Source organism: Salmo salar, chromosome 14 (assembly GCF_965601325.2).
Source record: "Salmo salar chromosome 14, fSalSal1, whole genome shotgun sequence".
NCBI lineage: Eukaryota > Metazoa > Chordata > Actinopteri > Salmoniformes > Salmonidae > Salmo > Salmo salar.
Window position 1 is genome coordinate 94,776,954 of NC_138304.1, and position 19,718 is coordinate 94,796,671.

The 19,718-nt window shown below is 41.5% G+C and overlaps 1 protein-coding gene across 2 annotated transcripts; it reads right to left on the reverse strand.

Moving 5' to 3' along the window:
• Positions 1 to 339: 339 nt before the first annotated feature.
• Positions 340 to 16,382, reverse strand: LOC106570515 (sorting nexin-10A). Of its 2 annotated transcripts, XM_082961289.1 has the most exons (8): positions 16,174 to 16,382; positions 15,739 to 15,895; positions 6,007 to 6,049; positions 5,533 to 5,619; positions 5,292 to 5,392; positions 4,606 to 4,704; positions 1,372 to 1,578; positions 340 to 1,136 (listed from the first exon to the last, which is right to left on the reverse strand). In XM_082961289.1, exons 3-8 carry the CDS (start codon positions 6,034 to 6,036, stop codon positions 965 to 967), a joined length of 696 nt encoding a protein of 231 aa, XP_082817415.1. In that variant the 5' UTR covers positions 6,037 to 6,049; positions 15,739 to 15,895; positions 16,174 to 16,382; the 3' UTR covers positions 340 to 964. The 2 variants fall into 2 exon arrangements, with proteins under 2 accessions (XP_082817415.1, XP_013998408.2); XM_014142933.3 differs by lacking the exon at positions 16,174 to 16,382 and having other exon boundaries at positions 15,739 to 16,112.
• Positions 16,383 to 19,718: the final 3,336 nt, after the last annotated feature.

Consider the following 19,718-nt stretch of genomic DNA (forward strand, 5'->3'; position numbering starts at 1 on the left):
AAATGGAAGTAAGTCCCCGCAGCAATGTTCCAACTTGTAGTGGAAAGCCTTAAGAGAAGAGTGGAGGCTGTTCTAGCAGCAAAGGGGGGGGGACCAACTCCATATTAATGCCCATGATTTTGTAATGAGATGTTCGGCCAGCAGGTGTCCACATACACAACATGACCTAAGGTATCTACAGAACTTAACATTGAAGGAAAGCCCATGGATAACCTTAAACATAATGGGCAGAAGAGACAACAAACCAAAGCACATTTAAACCAAAATGACTTGAATATTCCAGGATTTCACAAAGGACATAGACGATGACACCAGCTCCAAAGTCAAACAATTATCAAGTTAGTTTTTCAAAAAACAATATTTATTGATACTTGGAATACTCATTTAAAAATATTTTAGAAATCTTTTTTATTTTTACGAGCCTATACAACACACTCCTTAGAACACAGTTTAATAGTACAAATAAAAAATAAACAAAGTATAATTCATAATTTAAGAATCTTTCCCAGTATCATTGCAGGTTAAATTATAGAAATATATATTTTTTTAAAACATGTTGAGGCACAATTTAGAGTTTAAGACTGAGATATTGCATTAAGACAATGCTACGTTTTGGAGAAGAGACTTGTTCACTAGCAACACCAGTCAGTCCACAATAGTGGGTGTATCAATATAATAACATATCCTTTAAGAAAACATATAGTTCAGACATTTTAAAAGACAGATAGGGGACACAGAGAATGCCAATGGAGAACCACGTAAAAAAGGCCATTCTACTCCGCCTCCTCATCTTCAGAGGTTTGAGAAGTGAACCTGGAACAGCAGCAAACAGTCTTTGGGGCGGCTTCCCGGACAAAGACAACGCTTAGTCCTGAACTAAAAAGTACTTTCAATCATTTAGCATAATTTTGGGTGCAGGACTAGGCTGAATATTTGTCTTGGAAACAGCCCCTTTGTGCATGTGTCAGGGCTCAGTGTGTTCCTGCTCACGAGAGGACTCTCTGCTGAAAAATCCTCTGTCCCTGATGGTTAGGTTTCCATCACAGTTTACACAAGTGCTGCTGTCACAGGGTAGGGGGCTGGAGCTCTGGGGGACCCCCGAGTCATGGCTGTGGCCTAGACCTGATGATGTGGTGCTGGAGAGGCAGAGAGAAGAGGATGAGAGCACTCAATGAGTAAAAGGTCAGAGGTCATGTGCCCATTTTGGCTTACATAATTTCTCAGTCAACAGTTCAGCAACTTTGTGCATTATTGTGCATTTATTCCATGGACAATCATCTCTGTTGTGAGTCAATCAACGGATGACATTGAAAAACCTTCGCTCAATCCATACATTTCGGACAAGAAATCAAAACGTGCCTGTACGCTTACCTTTCGCAGTTCGAGTCGCAGTACTCCTTGCGGCTCTTCTCTACGGGGAAGCGTGTACGGTGGCAGTCGCTACACATCTGGATGGCCTGGGCCACTGTGTAGCGTGTCTGGCCCGAGACACACGCCTCCATCTTGGTCACGCTGAGCTGGGATTGGAGGAACAGGTGCACTCTACTGTCAGACAGCAGCAGGGGGTCCTGGAGGACACTGACGAGAAAGATCTACCCAATTAATCATAAAGAACACCGGCCAAAAAACTAGCAGTAGATACATACAACTATCAAGAACACCATATAGAGTTGAAGTAGGAAGTTTACATACAGCTGAGCCAAATACATTTAATCCTAGTAAAAATCCCCTGTCTTAGGTCAGTTAGGATCACCACTTTATTTTAAGAATGTGAAATGTCAGAATAAAAGTAGAGAGAATGATTTATTTCATCACATTCAGAAGTTTACATACACTCAATTAGTATTTGGTAGCATTGCCTTTAAATTGTTTAACTTGGGTCAAACGTTTCGGGTAGCCTTCCACAAGCTTCCCACAATAAGTTGGGTGAATTTTGGACCATTCCTCCTGACAGAGCTGGTGTAACTGAGTCAGATTTGTAGGCCACCTTGCTCGCACATGCTTTCTCAGTTCTGCCCACAAATTTTCTATAGGATTGAGGTCAGGGCTTTATGATGGCCACTCCAATACCTTGACTTTGTTGTCCTTAAGCCATTTTGCCACAACTTTGGAAGTATTCTTGGGGTCATTGTCCATTTGGAAGACCCATTTGCGACCGAGCTTTAACTTCCCGACTGATGTCTTGACATGTTGCTTCAATATATCCACATAATTTTCCTTCCACATGATGTCATCTATTTTGTGAAGAGCACCAGTCCCTCCTGCAGCAAAGCACCCCCACAACATGATGCTGCCACCCCGTGCTTCACGGTTGGGATGGTGTTCTTTGGCTTGCAAACCTCCCTCTTTTTCCTCCAAACATTATGATGGTCATTATGTCCAAACAGTTATATTTTTGTTTCACCAGACCAGAGGACACTTCTCCAAAAAGTTCGATCTTTGTCCCCATGTGCAGTTGCAAACCGTAGTCTGGCTTTTTTATGGACGTTTTGGAGCAGTGGCTTCTTCCTTGATGAGCGGCCTTTCAGGTTATGTCGATATAGGACTCGTTTTATTGTGGATATAGATACTTTTGTACCCGTTTACCCCAGCATCTTCACATGGTCCTTTGCTGTTGTTCTGGGATTGATTTGCACTTTTCGCACCAAAGTATGTTCATCTCTAGGACACAGAACGAGTTTCCTTCCTGAGCGGTATAACGGCTGCGTGATCCCATGGTGTTTATACTTGCGTACTATTGTTTGTACAGATGAACGTGGTACCTTCAGGCATTTGGATATTGCTCCCAAGGATGAACCAGACTTTATTTTGATTTTCCCATGATGTCAAGCAAAGAGGCACTGAGTTTGAAGGTAAGCCTTGAAATACATCCACTGGTACACCTCCAATTGAATCAAATTATGTAAATTAGCCTATCAGAAGCTTCTAAAGCCATGACATAATTGTCTGGAATTTTCCAAGCTGTTTAAAGGCACAGTCAGCTTAGTGTATGTAAACTTCTGACCCACTGGAATTGTGATACAGTGAATTATAGGTGAAATAATCTGTCTGTAAACAATTGTTGGAAAAATGACTTGTGTCATGCACAAAGTATATGTCCTAACCGACTTGCCAAAACTATAGTTTGTTAACAAGAAATTTGTGGAGTGGTTGAAAAACGAGTTTTAATGACTCCATCCTAAGTGTATGTAAACTTCCGACTTCAACTGTAAGTCTTAGAGACATTACAACAGTGTGTGGTAGGAGGTTAAATGAATTGTTATTCTGAGCACTCTGGTATCCTATGCCAAAGCACTACAACAGGAGAAATGGAGAAGGAGATTGTAGTCTCAGCAGGGGTGAAAGTAGATGTATTTTCTTCCTGGGTACGGAACCTCCTATGTGTGTGCATGTGTACAAAACATTTAATAGAAATACATAATAGAATCTCAATTCATTTAATAGGATCTCTATGGGCCTAGTAGTAACTATTACTAATTGAACTCAAATGTATTACCTTTTAATGTGGCATAAACACCAGTCATTATGTTTTCATCTGATTGTCAAACAATCAAAAGGGTTCCTGTAGGCTACCCGCACATGACAGCTGATTGGCATTATCCCTACACTGCGGTCTGCGCGTGTCAGTCATCTCTGCCTTGGGAAAATGTCAGTGTTTCTACCACACCGCCTTCTAGAGCATACCTGTTTAAGTCCATTTTTTTATACGGCTGACTAGAACTTCGCAATGTGGACAAAATTCCATATCGAGATAAATTGCCTGAATTGATGCAATAAATAAAATAATACGTTTAAAATACATTTTTATTCTAATTTACACTACTACTTTGACGATTGTTGCCATCAATTGTCCCATTAACCCATATCAGAAAACCTTTTATTTCAAACTTCACATTTCTCTAGTACAGGCTACTTATGGTAATGAAGGATATCAGCAAAATGCCTGCGATAAGTGATCGGTATGGTCGGTGTCAATCATTTTTGGTTTATCGTTCCAGCTCTATGGCTGACATGATAAATACCCACTGGTTGAACCAACGTGGAAGACGTTGAACTGATGTTTGTGCCCAGTGGCTAATGTTGTAAAAGCCTAGTTTTCTTGAAATTGTGTTTTAATTATTGTGATAGGCACATCATTTTGCCAGGACAACGTACAGGACTGGCTTACTTTCACTCCTGGTCATCAGTACTTAATGTGTTCTGTTTCAACGCTGTAACATTGTGGAGTGGAGGAAATGAATGAAGTAGCCACAAGATGGCGTTTGGTGCCATAAAACCATGGGTATACCTTCTTATACAGGGCAAGCAGAGAGTCTCCAAAACAAATGTCAAAATACTGGAGGAAAAAAAATTAGATAGCAGACCTCAATTCCAAATAAATGGCTGCAGAAAATGTTTCCTAATGCACACAAGGGGATCTACACCACAGATTGATATGGACTGCTTGACCTGATTACTAGAGGTAGGAAAACATCTGGCAAACTGACTTTGGTTGCATCAGACCCACTGATGGGCAATATCTAGATTCTAGCTCATCCCGTCAAGCCTTTTGAACATATACAAACTGGTAGTCATTCACAAGGCTGAGGGTGAGAGGTCACTCACGTCTCTAGGAACTCCTGTAGGCCCTTCATCCGCTGGTTGACCTGATAGGGGTTGTTCAGACTGAAGAACGGATTCCAGGGAGGTAGTTTGGGCAACTCACTTTAAAGAGACAACACATGTTGAACACCTTATTTGGATACACAAAACATTGTAAAACCTTTTTTTTTTTTTATAATGCTTTATAATAAACTCAAGTCATAAGTTCGCACTTCATACAATGTGACTAGTCGACCCCTGGTAAGAATACAATGTGACTAGTCGACCCCTGGTAAGAATACAATGTGACTAGTCGACCCCTGGTAAGAATACAATGTGACTAGTCGACCCCTGGTAAGGATACAATGTGACTAGTCGACCCCTGGTAAGGATACAATGTGACTAGTCGACCCCTGGTAAGGATACAATGTGACTAGTCGACCCCTGGTAAGGATACAATGTGACTAGTCGACCCCTGGTAAGGATACAATGTGACTAGTCGACCCCTGGTAAGGATACAATGTGACTAGTCGACCCCTGGTAAGGATACAATGTGACTAGTCGACCCCTGGTAAGGATACAATGTGACTAGTCGACCCCTGGTAAGGATACAATGGGCAAGTGCATACCCTGTGTATGGATCATTGCTTTAGGAGTGAATAAATTATGCAGTGAAGGCCATCAGTGACGTATCCCAGGGTTATACGTACATGAGCATAGCATTGTCCTGCAGACGCTGCCGGAGCCAAACAAACTCACTGTACTGCCTACGCACACAGGACGTCTTCTTCCTAAAACACATGCTATTGGTCTACACTCAGGAAGCAGGAAGAACAGACAGGAAGGTTGAGGTAAGTCTCCTCAGATTCCTCATTATATCACAAGCTGAAGATAATGTTTAATGATGATAAGATGATCAAGCGGAGCGTGCCATGCAGGTACAGTACTCACATGTAAACAGATCTCGTAGTCGATGTGCGTGTGCCAGAAGTCATCTTTGTGGAACTGTGGATCCTGGACCCAGACACTGACAAACTCCTTCAAAAAGTCCCCAAAACAAAGTGTTGTTCAGAGGTGAAGTGTGCCTCAGATAGATACCACGCACATCCCGATCTATCAAACTTTTTGTTTTTTATGTTTACACAAGAACAATGAGGCCACAGGATAAGAAACCTTTCAGCAGAAATATCACCTAACCTCCTCAAAAAAACTAATATATAAGTCAAATCCACTAAATGAGATTGAGGCTTAATATGGAGAATGAATAAGATAACCAAAAAGCTACAGCATGTGCAAGTTTTTGTTCCAGACCAGCACCAAAACACTAATCACGAATATTAGCTCTGGTTAAAGAACAAAAGCTCTGAGAGCAGGATTAGTGACTACTGCTGTAATAGAGTAATGACAGACGGCTCGATCACGCACCTGTTTCATTAGACTGTCAATCCTCTCCATTGTAGAATGGAATCTAAGGGAGAGAGGACAGAGACAGGGCAGAGACAATTGGTAAACAGTGAGGCATTAATGAGGTTATAACATGTTGTGCTTTTCTCTAGTAACCAGTGTCTCTATGCAGTTATACGAGTCAGTTATATGACACGAGGGGGTTCTTTCTCACAGAAAAACAGATGCACTCAGCAATGTTTAGTCAAACAGTCAAAGTCCACTGTTCTCAACCCAAGATGCCCAAAAGAGCACAGGGAGCATATTTTGGCAAAACAGCAAACCTCAACTGCATAGAGAAGAACAACCTAAACTGCATGAGCGCTCTAACAACACAAGCCATTGTAAAATAAAATGTAAAATAAAATGTAAAAAAAGGCCAAATGCCCTAGGAAGTGGATTTGCTGCGAGAAGAGAAATCTCCCTTATCCATAAACAGCTTACCCACTCAGTAATAAAACAGCACAACACAGTCCTGTAAACAATACAAAGCCTAGGTAAGCATGTGGCATGCTGCAAAAGAGTAAAGCTACAAGGTATACAGGACTAGGGTAAACACTGACACAAATTCCATTTATATAAAGCAAAGTTTATACTGTACAGATAAACTTTGGAAAGTATAGACCTTTGTAACGTCTTTTGAAAACGAGCGGAAGTGAACCCTGGAACGCCAAGAACTTCTGGTGCATTTGTAAACAGCTGTTCCATTGCGGCTGTAAACAGCTAGCTAACTTAGTCTATCTGCTAAAAACAATGTTAGCTACCTAGCTAGTGAACAGATTCAGTCCCAAAGAGAGAAATAGGACAGTACAAAAACACAACGGCAACGAAATATCCAATGGTATATCACCTGAGTATAATGCAGTACGTCCTGGTCTAATTGAGATGTTTCCTAACCTCAGTTACAGAGACCTGTGAAAGCTGTTACACCCTGTCTGCGGATGAAGGTCCCAACGAATGTGCCAAGTCCTGGAGAGACTAAAGGGTATCTCGCCAATGGGTTATATATGCTATTGGTTTACTGTTAGAATTAGTTGTAGGACTCCAAAAATACTGTTAAAAGTATCAATGCATAGATGTAGAAAATGCATGGCCAACCTTGCTCCCAGAGATCTAGCTGCTGGTTTCTGTTCCGGCCCAACCCTGTCATTCTGCTTATTTTTGTATTAGATACTATTCACTTAACTATTCAATCATCTTGTTTTGGAATAAGATGAATGTCTAAACTCACAAAACCATGACCTTTGTTGGGACAGGATAACAGTACTTCAGGTCTAAGGGACAACTACCTAGGTGTCTGGCTAGACTGTAAACTCTTCTTCCAGACTCATATCAAACATCTCCAATCCAAAATTAAATCTAGAATCAGCTTCCTATTTCGCAACAAAGCCTCCACTCACGCCGCCAAACATGCCCTCGTAAAACTGACTATCCTACTGATCCTCGACGATGTCATTTATAAAATAGCTTCCAATACTCAACTCAGCAAACTGGATGCAGTCCATCACAGTGCCATCCGTTTTGTCACCAAAGCCCCTTATACCACCCACCACTGCAACCTGTATGCTCTAGTCAGCTGGCCCTCGCTACATATTCATCGCCAGACCCACTGGCTCCAGGTCATCTATAAGTCTATGCTAGGTAAAGCTCCGCCTTATCTCAGCTCATTGGTCACGATAACAACATTCACACGCTCCAGCAGGTATATCTCACTGGTCGTCCCCAAAGCCAACACCTCCTTTGGCCGCCTTTCTTTCCAGTTCTCTGCTGCCAGTGACTGGAACGAATTGCAAACATTTTTTTTTAATCGCTGAAGCTGGAGACTTATATTTCCCTCACTAACTTTGAACGTCAGCTATCTGAGCAGCTAACCGATCGCTGCAGCTGTACATAGCCCATCTGTATATAGCCCACCCAATCTACCTACCTCATCCCCATATTGTTTATATTTACTTTTCTGCTCTTTTGCACACCAGTATCACTACTTACACACCATCATCTGCTCATCATCATCTGCTCATCTATCACTCCAGTGTTAATTTGCTAAATTGTAATTACTTCGCTACTATGGCCTATTTATTGCCTTACCTCCTCATGCCATTTGCACACACTGTATATAGACTCTTTTTTTATATTGTGTTATTGACTGTACGCTTGTTTATTCCATGTGTAACTCTGTGTTGTTGTTTGTGTCGCAATGTTTTGCTTTATCTTGGCCAGGTCGCAGTTGTAAATGAGAACTTGTTCTCAACTGGCCTACCTGGTTAAATAAAGGTGAACATTTTATTTAAAAAATAATAATAAATAAAAGGGTAGGTCCATCACCACACAATGGCTACTAGGGCATGGCCTCACTTTGTCTTTCTTGATTGCTCACATCCTATCGCAACTGTATTGGAGGAGAAGGTACAAGGTCCCTCCCCTCTGACCTTCTCCAATGGGTTTTTAGAAGGAGGCGAGGAAGGATGAATTGAGAAAGAGCCTAACACTCACCTGTCAACCAGCTCACGTGCTACACATTCAGCCCTCTGCTAAACTCACTGACCTCCTTCTCCGCATCAACCTCAGCAACCAGCAGAGCCAACTGTGTGAACTACGTCAATCTAGCACCCACATAATTCATTTTAAAAGGCATTCATTCTGCTAAATTGACTCAGATCACACAGTCAGCAGGTGAGTTATACTGTCGGTGGCGTAGGAGGAGGTGAAAGGGGTGTGACTGTAGCAGAGGTAAGCAGCAGGTGAGTTCTAGTAGCCACTGTGATGTCATCCCCCCGAGACTTGTAGTGTCTCCGGTCTATCGTGAATGTATCTACAGTATATTCTAATACCGTAAGCATCTCAGCTGCGGGAGGATCTCCTGCTGATTTGCTTCATTCTACTGTCTTACTTCTACAGTGGTTGGCATGCTAGCTACAAGTGTCATTGGTTTAGGGTTTGCTCCATACAGTGATGGAACTCATACATTACAGGGCTACTCTGCAGTCCATGTAAAAGTGATACTTCACTGTGGTCACTCTCCAGGGTATTTCTCTCTTGCCTCCACTATCCATGCTCTACCCTTTCGGTTACAGTGGATGTGAGATGATTTATGGCATGCATGCCCAATGCAGACATACAGTATGATTGGATTAGTATTGGCCTCGTGGGCATGGCCAATGAATTGGGATGAAACGGTTACCAGTTTCACGATAAACTGTGTTTGATTACCACGGTTTGAAAAACTCACGGTAAATACTGTCCAGCATCAACCAAAGTTAGCAACAGTCTGACGCAGGCGCAGCCTGCAACGTGGGTTTTGTTTTGTGTCAAAACATGGCGGAAGGCAGTGATAGTGCTCGAGAGATTTTTCGGCCTTAGAGGACCAAATCTGAAGTGTGGTCGTATTTTGGGTTATACAAGAGTGCTGAGGGAAACCCTGTCACCCTGTCTGCAGAACATACAAAATAAAAATAAATAAAACATAAAAAATATATATATTATTTAAATCGCTGTGAAAGGGGGCAACCCTTCAAATCTCTTGAGTCATCTTCGTGACCACCACCCACTACTTTATAGCGTATAGAAGGTAAGTTAACTTTTAGCTCAATGCATGATGTGGGGACTTCGGAATGGGGGAAAATGCTTGTCAATAATGTAAACTGAAGCTTTCAGTGTTACCTACTCTTATAAAAACACTACACATTGTTCTGCTGCTGTATGCGTTGTGGGTCTGCAGGCTATTCACCCATTGCACACGATAACACGTTATGTAGTTTAGACACCCAACCAATATATTTTGTTCAATTAAAATTCAGCAGATGTTGACTTGGTTGTAAAAGTGTACCAACAGGAGAAACACTATAGACTCCTATATTTATGTCAATTGTTGGACTCATTGCAATTACTATCACTGTCTTCTTAAGACTCATTTGTATTTATGTAAATTGTGCATGGGGTTATTGCATATACTCAAATACAACACAGAAGATAGAGTCTGTGTGTCTGTGTGAATAATAATGTAACACCAAAAATAATAATAATACATTTGCTATTCCCTTGTTTAGAGTGGGAGCGCAGCAGGCAAACCCAGTGATGCTACTGGTCCCTCATCTACAGTTGTGACAAACACTCGAGCAAGCATTTAAAAAGGCAGGCTGCTTATGCACGCACATCAAAACATGCTCAAGACCTCACTGTAGCCCTTTCATATTACATTGCAAAGGATATGATGCCATTTCATATTGTTGAGAGACCAGACTTTCTGAGGCTGATGAAGGTTTCCGTGCCTCACTACAAAGTGCCATCACAAACATTATTTTACAAGACTGAAATCCCAAACCTGTACAACCAGGTTAAAGCTGATGTTGTGAAAAAGTTTGGCTCAAAGGCACATGGTTTACTACAGCTACTGACCTCTGGACCAGTGAAAGCGGGGGTGGTTAACCCTACATCAGCTTCACTATCCATTACCTCACCCCAGACTTGCAACTGGAATCAAACTGCCTGGAAACAGTTCTTCCCAGAAGATCACTCGGCTCACATCAGAGTTTTTTGAGAATATGCTGGAAGAGTGGGGGAGGGGGTCAACAAAAAAGTCCTGGTCTGCATAACCACAGACAACGCAACAAACATGATCAAGGCTTTTGAAGAGTTCTGTGGCTTGGGTGCTTTGGCCATAATTTTTCACCAGGCCATGTCAAAGGCTCTGAAAATTCAGAGAGTTGACACAGCAGTCAAGGCCCGCTGTCATCTGGTCCAAGGCTTCTCACGGAGCTGGAAGGGAAAGAGAGAACTGAGAGAAAAGCAAGATGCCCTCAACATGCTACAGAAGGCTCTGATCCATGATGTGGTGACCAGATGGGGATATACACACAAGATGCTTGAGTGTTTCCTCAGTCAACAGCAGCCAGTCTGTGCGACACTGTCTGGTGAAAGAGGAACATGGCATCTGATGCCCAAGGATGCCGACATAACTGTCATGGAGCAACTGTGCCAACTCCTTGAACCTCTGAGAAGGTTTACAGATGCACTTGCTTCAGAGACACGAGTGACACTGTCAGCCATCAAGCCTGTCCTGGACCACATCACCCGTGACGTTCTGGTGGAAAAGGATACAGAGCCATCCCTGACCAAGGGGATGAAAAGGGTAATGAGAGAAGACCTTAACAACAGATCCACAGAGAAGGCAAAGAGTGTCATGCACATGGCTTGTTTCATTGACCCCTGCTTCAAAAAGGAGCTTTTTAGATGAGCCTGAGGATGCAAAAGTTGACACTGACAGCTGTGTCCAGGAGGCCTTGAAGCTGGCAGCTGCACAAGTCAGGGATGAACCACAAAGCATCAGCAGCGCCTCCACTACCAACATACCCACAGTGGCATCAGAGAGGAAAGGCCTGGCTGGGTTGCTGAGAAAGATCACCTCTCTGCTGCCTTGCTGAGGTGAAGAGGGTCAGATTCCGACCCCCCCCAGAAGACAGAGTGAAAGAAGAGATCAAGGTCTACCTGTCTCTGCCACCCATTCCAGCAGAACAGGATCCACTGGTGTGGTGGAGGGGCCATGCATCAGAGCTGCCTCACCTTGCCAGGGTTGCCAGGAAGCTTTTGTGTATCCTAGCAACCAGTGTGCCATCAGAGTGTTCAGTGCCAGCAGGCACATTGTCTCCCCTCGCAGATCACTACTTAAACCGGACAAAGTAAATATGCTGACATTTTACATTTCAATCTCAAGTGAACAAAGATGCATACATACAGGATGTTAGGCCAGCAGCACCTTATTTCTTTATGAAGGAGAGAACATACATACATACAATCAGTGCTGTTCATTTGATTTGTTTACTAATTTTGTGTTGTTATTTTAATGTCAACACCTGCACATTGGATGTGTTTACATATGGTTGTATTGTCCTTACATGCACATTGCTTTACTTGTGTTGCTTTTATATGCACATTTGATTTGCTTACTTAAGGTTGTGCTCATTAAAACCTGCACTAGGGAAACCTTTACCTCATGGCTACATTGTGCTATCTTTAACATTATTATTTTAATGTTTATGCACACAAAAAGTGCATAGTGCTGCTAATTTTATTTGTTTTTTGGTTTCAATATAAAACTTGGTGAAATTATTTCAGTTTAAAGAAATTGAAAATCCTGTCTCGGAGCTCATCGGACAATTGCGTCGACATCATGGCTTGGTTACATTTGCAAACATTTCTAAAACCTGTTTATTCTTTGTCATTATTGGGTGTGTAGGTTGATTGATTAAATCATTTTTTGTTTTATTTTAGAATAAGGCTGTCACAACAAAACGTAGAAAAAGGGGTCTGAATACTTTCCGAATGCACCGTATACTCAAAAGTATGTGGACACCCCTTCAAATTAGTGGATTCGGCTATTTCAGCCACTGTATAGTGTATCATAGGATGCCACCTTTCCAACAAGGCAGTTTGTCCAATTTCTGCCCTGCTAGAGCTGCTCCGGTCAACTGTAAGTGTCATTATTGTGAAGTGGAAACGTCTAGGAGCAACACCGGCTCAGCCGTAAAGTGGTATGCCACACAAGCTCACAGAACAGGATCGCCAAGTGCTGAAGCACATAAAAATCTGTCGAACGCCATCTGCCCCAATGCATTATGCCAACTGTAAAGTTTGGTGGAGGAATAATGGTCTGAGGCTGTTATTCCATGTGAAGTGAATTCTTAACGCTATAGCATACAATGACAGTATAGACAATTCTGTGCTTCCAACTTTGTGGAAGGCCCTTTCCTGTTTCAGCATGAAAATGCTCCCGTGCACAAAATTAAGTCCATACAGAAATTGTTTGTTGAGATCAGTGTGGAAGAACTTGACTGGCCTGGGCAAAGCCCTGACCTCAACCCCATTGAACATTTTGGAATGACTTGGAACACCGACTATGAGCCAGGCCTAATCGCCCAACCTCACTAATGCTTGTGGCTAAATGGAAGCAAGTCCCAGCAGCAATGGGGGATGGGGGGGTAATTCCTGCTGCTATCTGACTTTTTATGTAAACAATGTGGCCGTCAAACATTGGAATCGTATGCTAGCTACATTTTTAGTTTAGTTATATTATTGGCTGTCGTGAGAGAAATGAATCTAGCTGGCTAACAAGGTAAGCTGATCTTTCTCTACATCACGCTAGCTAGCTCTGTGGTTACTTGCTGTGCTAGACAAATGTAACACCACCAGAGCAAAACGGATAATAAAACAGGAAATTAACGTTGTCTGATTATTTTGTTTAGTGGACCTGGTAGCAACAAGCCAATGTGTGTATATAACTACTTTCTTGTGTTTACGTTTTTTTGGGATCAAGAAACACGAACTTGTGATTGCTAGACAACTAGCTAGCTATAAGCGCTGGATGTCTACTGGTGAACCTCTTTGTTGCGTGTGTATTATAGAATGTGTTATTGTTTTGACAGTTGAAAGGGTCTATTAAAGAGACAGAACATTGAAGAAGAACTGGGCAAAAGACATGCTACAACAGGCCAATGTTAATTGGACATCAATGGATATTGGTTTGTTGAGAAAATACATCAAGAACTGCTAAAACATTTCCCACTTCTAATGAAATAACACTGAAAACATTCATTAATAAGGAGACTTATAGAACCTGGGAGCCAATTTCTTTATCCATGTGGCCCCGAGCCCTAGGGGACATCTTATTTTTGGGATGCCCATCTTTCAGGGTACAGTGGAGACTCATTCTTCCTGAGAACAAGATGAGCTATTCACATTTCAGAGAGACTCATGTTTCCTCCTCTCACTGCCACTTCCAAGAACTGAGGACAGGATACAGGGATAATGAACCTACTCAAGCAGAGCCCTGTGCAGAGAGTCTAATGCCAACCTCTCACCGGAAAAGGCTATCAACTAACCCAATCCTACTAAACATCACATGATATTATTCGTGCCACTATTGGCCAGTTAACAGCACAACAGATCATCTAATTTACTGAGATTTAGTTCAACTCCCTATGCATGGCTAAATTTACACAGCATGACTGAATGATAACATGTAGATATGCATCAACAAATCTGACATCAGTTATATGCCACAGAATTTAATACATTGCGTATAATTCTATGGTAGCCTATTAATAATAATCCAATAGTCATTGTACCAGGAATGCAGATATGTGTCTGAATTCTTGTTCACATTGGCAGTTTGAAGTGACACAAATCAACAAAAAAACTAAAAAAATTGCATATACAATTTGAATCTTCATTTTCCTTCAGTCTGATATGCCAAGCCACATTTCAAACTCCCTTCGTTGGTGGTTTGAATCTTATTCCTGCCCATGCGACTTGAGTCTAAGGTCAAATCTGATTTAGTTGCCCTCAACAGGTTTTTAGACTTATTTGGTATATCTTGATTCTTGCTAGTTACTCTGTTGGCAATTTGACAAGAACATGCGGTAGCTAACACTCTTGTTATTAGTTTAGAAACTAATTAGAATGTGCTAGAACACTAAACAGCCATCTAGCTGCTGTGGCTAGCCAAAAAAGACTTGTTTTGAAAGATGGATCATCTCATCCTTTGAGGCTTTAAGTGTTCTTACACTTTGATTTTGAACATTCAAAGCCACTGGGAAACATCCATGGCAGACTTTGTTGTCACCTTATCTTGCTACATATTTTTTGAGTGATAGGAAGCATGAGCACCACCAATCCGGCAACACCACTGTGCACACACCTGTCGTTACTATGACAACTAGTGTAGCCATGTCAGCAAATTACTGCCATCTAAAACACACACAAATCCGATTTGGTTACTTGCAGTTTGGACAGTCAGTATTCCAAAACGTATTTGAGCATTAAGGCCTGCAGTGTGAACAATGCTTGATAGCATCAGGCAGCTTGGGGCTGTTTACAACCAGAGTTCAATCAAAACAGCAAAAATGTTTCTAGGTTGTGCAAATTAAAGTCATAATTACGGGAAGTCCCCCATAACGGAATTACGACTCCGCTTTTTCACTTTAAAATGTATACCAAACAAAAAACATTGATTTCAAAGTTTAACAAACCATGAAAATGTATGCACGATGACTGCTTTGAACAATTTACACAGTAAAAAAACATGTACTGGAAAAACTACAGATGCAAAGTTTGGTAACAGAATTACGGTAAAATCTCCCTCAGTTCTCCCTGTATATGCAGTTCTTCCTGTAAATGTGTTTTTGTAAAAATGTCACTAGAAATTGTTAAACAGTAGTCTATGATTTGTTCAACTTCGAAATTAATGGTTTTTGGAATTGCCCTTATACAACTACTACAACAACATCCTAATGTTTGAAACGAGACAGCCTTTCCTCATTCTGTTGAGTTATATTTTACAGTTACAAAAACGTATTTGTTGCGAGTTTTAATAATGCGAGTTTGCTTGGAAGCAATTGGAGAAAGTGTGACAGACAGGTATGTTCGGTTTGAAATGGGCTAAACAGAGGTTAGTTAGACCGCCTGCAATAAGGTTCAATTATGCACATAGATAGGCTAAGCAGCAATAACAAAAATCACGCTCCAAATTTCTGTTGAATTACAAAATAATTCTGAGAAATTGATTGCCTTCGAGGTAGCCTACATTTGATTGGCATTTGAACCGTTGCAAACGCATGAGCCACACATTTGAAACACACCAGGGAAACCATGGCAATCGGATAACTTTTCACCAAATGAAAAGCATGTTTATCTCTAATATAGCACTAAGTTTCTTCTTACCCTTCAGCTGGAAAGTTGTTGGATAGGACTTGGTGCCGCTGGGGCGGACTTCGCTGCGTGCTCTGTTCGCGGTTAAGCCGACTGGAGTTGTTGTCTGAAGAACCGGAGGATGACGCGCCCTCTCTGTTCCTTCATTTTGCTCGTGGACGTTCCTGGTCTGAAATCAGGGAGTATTTTTGCCAAAACTTCAGTGCACAACAACGCATTTAAAAACAAACCAAACAATCCTTTGACTGAGCTACTGGAGAGGATACATTTCTTTGCTGAATACCCCCCCATGGGCGTCGCCCCCAATGTGCTGGAAATCCATCCAGCACATTGGGGGCGACGAAATAAGGGACTCCATCATTTTCAATGAAGGGGAACGAAGTTGGCGGGGGACCGTGACCAGGTTAGGAACAAAATGTGAAAGCCGAACTTTTGTTCAATACATACATCGTGTACTCCGCGACATCGCCGTGCTATTGACTAATCGAAGCTCACTATAGCTTCTAGCCCCTACTGCATTTAGCCCCGGCGGCAGGTAGCCTAGTGGTCAGAGCTGTTTGTAGATCAAATCCCCGAGCTGACGAGGTAAACATCTGGTGTTCCACCCCTGAACAAGGCAGTTAACCCACTGTTCCTAGGCCATCTTTGTAAATAAGAATTAGTTGTTAACTGACTTGCCTGTTTAAATAAAATAAAAATGGACACCTAGCACTATGTAGCCTGCTTCCTAGCACCAAGATGAGGGTGAAGGAAGCTTGGCTTTCTGCATTTATTGAATTTGGCCTTTACTATTATAGCCCATAGAAACGCATTGAAAAACACGTTCTGATATGTACAACAACAAAACATTTAAATCATGAGGAATAAGGTTTTGAAGTGTCTGTCCTATATCTAGGAGATTTAAGAAAGCTCAGGAAATAAATATTTTTTTGGCACAAAAAAGGTCCTGCGTTACCTTCAGATGAGTGGGGGTTGTCGAGCAGAATTGTGTGAGAGTGGGGTCATAGTTACTAGGCCAAACCGTTCAGACGCTTCGTACGTTTTTGTGAGAAGACCGATTTTCGGGAAGGCCGGCATCGGCGGATGTTCTGGATTGAGACGCAGCCCATGCAGATGTCTCTGTTTTAAAACCTGTTTGGGATAGGGGGCAGTATTTTCACGGCCGGATGAAAAAAACGTATCCAATTTAAACTGGTTACTACTCTTGCCCAGAAACGAGAATATGCATATTATTAGTAGATTTGGATAGAAAACACTCTGAAGTTTCTAAAACTGTTTGAATGATGTCTGTGAGTATAACAGAACTCATATGGCAGGCAAAAACCTGAGAAGATTCGAAGCAGGAAGTGGCCTGTCTGAGAATTTGTAGTTCTTCTTTCTAGTCCCTTTCGAAACTACAGTATCTGTGGGGTTACGTAGCACTTTCTAAGGCTTCCATTGGCTCTCTAAAGCCTTCAGAAAGCGGATTGAGGCGTCTTCTGTCTCTGGGCAGAGTATAGTAGCTCAGTTTGTCAGTGGTCTGCCTGGTGACAAAGAGATTGGATATGCGTGTGTAACCGATGTGAAATGGCTAGTTAGCGGTGGTGCGCGCTAATAGCGTTTCAATCAGTGACGTCGCTCGCTCTGAGACTTGAAGTAGGGTTTCCCATTGCGTTGTAAGGGCCGCGGCTTTTGTGGCGCGATGGGTAACGATGCTTTGTGGGGTGTCAGTTGTTGATGTGTGCAAGGATCCCGGGTTGGGGCGAAGAGAGGGACGGAACCTACACTGTTACACGCGTTCACGCAACCATGCTGTTTTTTCTTTTCCTCTTTGAATGAATACACTATTGTCCGGTTGGAATATTATCGCTATTTTATGAGAAAAATACCATAAAAATTGATTTTAAACAGCGTTTGACATGCTTCTAAGTACGGTAATGGAACATTTTGAATTTTTTTGTCTCGAAATGCGCTCGCGCGTTAGCCTTTGGATAGTGACCTGAACACACAAACAAAACGGAGGTATTTGGACATAACTATGGATTATTTGGAACAAAAACAACATTTATTGTGGAAGTAGCAGTCCTGGGAGTGCATTCTGACGAAGATCAGCAAAGGTAATACAATTTTTCTAATACTAATTCTGAGTTTAGTGAGCTCCGAACTTGGCGGGTGTCAAAATAGCTAGCCGTGATGGCTGAGCTATGTACTCAGAATATTGCAAAATGTGCTTTCGCTGAAAAGCTATTTTAAAATCTGACATAGCGATTGCATAAAGGAGTTCTGTATCTATAATTCTTAAAATAATTGTTATGTATTTTGTCAACGTTTATGATGAGTAATTTAGTAAATTCACCGGACGTTTTGGGTGGGAATGCATGTTCTGAACATCACATGCCAATGTAAAAAGCTGTTTTTGGATATAAATATGAACTTGATTGAACAAAACATGCATGTATTGTATAGCATAATGTCCTAGGAGTGTCATCTGATGAAGATCATCAAAGGTTAGTGCTTCATTTAGCTGTGTTTTGGGTTTTTGTGACCTTATATGCTGGCTTGGAAAATGGCTGTGTGATTGTTTTTGGCTATGTACTCTCCTAACATAATCTAATGTTTTGCTTTCGCTGTAAAGCCTTTTTGAAATCGGACAATGTGGTTAGATTAACGAGAGTCTTGTCTTTAAAATGGTGTAAAATAGTCGTATGTTTGAAAAATTGAAATTATTGCATTTTTGAGGTTTTTGTATTTCGCACTTCGTTCTTCCATTGGATATTGGCGAGGCATTCCGCTAGCAGAACATCTGTCCTCAACAGGTTTTAAACTGACAGATTTTGGATGGACATTTTTGTATTATGTTAATTAGATTGACACGTGTGCATCAATAGACTCTAAGTATTTTAAGGACAACTTCCTTATTATAATAATGACTTATCAACCATCATATGCAGAAACAAAGAAGAAGAAAATGGATTGATGAGAGCAAATCCCTTAATATGCTTCTGTCATGTCTTTTCAGATCAGTGCAGCTGAAGAAAAGGAGTCAAGGAGAGGAGCCAAGAAGAGGACGACACTTAAGTCTATTGAGGCTTCTTAGGACAACCACTGGACTTGGACATAACAGACCATGTTGATTCTTATCCATATAACTTAATCTATGGCTGTCCTTACAAACCTAGAAGAGTATGATGCACTAAATGTGATGGTAGAATACAAAGTGCTGCCAAAGACAATTAAATTGATACACCTGGGATTATCAATAAATCAAAAATATCCTTTGAGCAACCAGTTGGTCAAAAGTCAAAATATCCATGATACACAATCAGATTTAGGTTCTTATAGGAGTTTTTCAATCTTTATTTATACGTTTTTAACTTCATCATGTTTTGTGGGTTCACCCTATAGCTGATCAAAGGTTGAGCCATAGATGTAGGTCAACATATAAACATCTCCTACAGTAGGAGTCCTACATCTCTGGTTTGTCAGCTACTGTCTAGTTCTAGACCTAGGCTCTGTCCCAAATGGACCATATACCCTATAATGTGCACTACTTTTGACCAGGGCCCATAGTCCACATGGGCCTCGGTAAAAAGTAGTGCACTATATAGGTAATAGGGTGAAATTTGGGATGAATCCCTAGTCTGTCCATCTACAAGTACTTAACTAGATTTGCCTGATTGAGCATAGGACTCTGCTTGACGTGGACCTGCTGCCAGGAAGCCTGGATGCCATTGATGCTGCAACACAACGTCAACATTTTAACCCTAGCCCAGACGGAATGCACAGACTTATCCTGTCTAATCGTCTGCCTCTCATATCATTTAGAAAGTACTGTATGTTGTGGACGTATGCCTAACTTGTCGAATGTAAAAAATAAAAAGTGCCCGTAAGGAATGTTCTCAATGATTTTAGGGAATCACTCTTTCCTTGTTTTCACTCAAGGGGTTCACTAGTTTGAGGGATAGAATACCCTCCGTTCTCATTACAAAATGGAATAGAATCAAATCGAAATG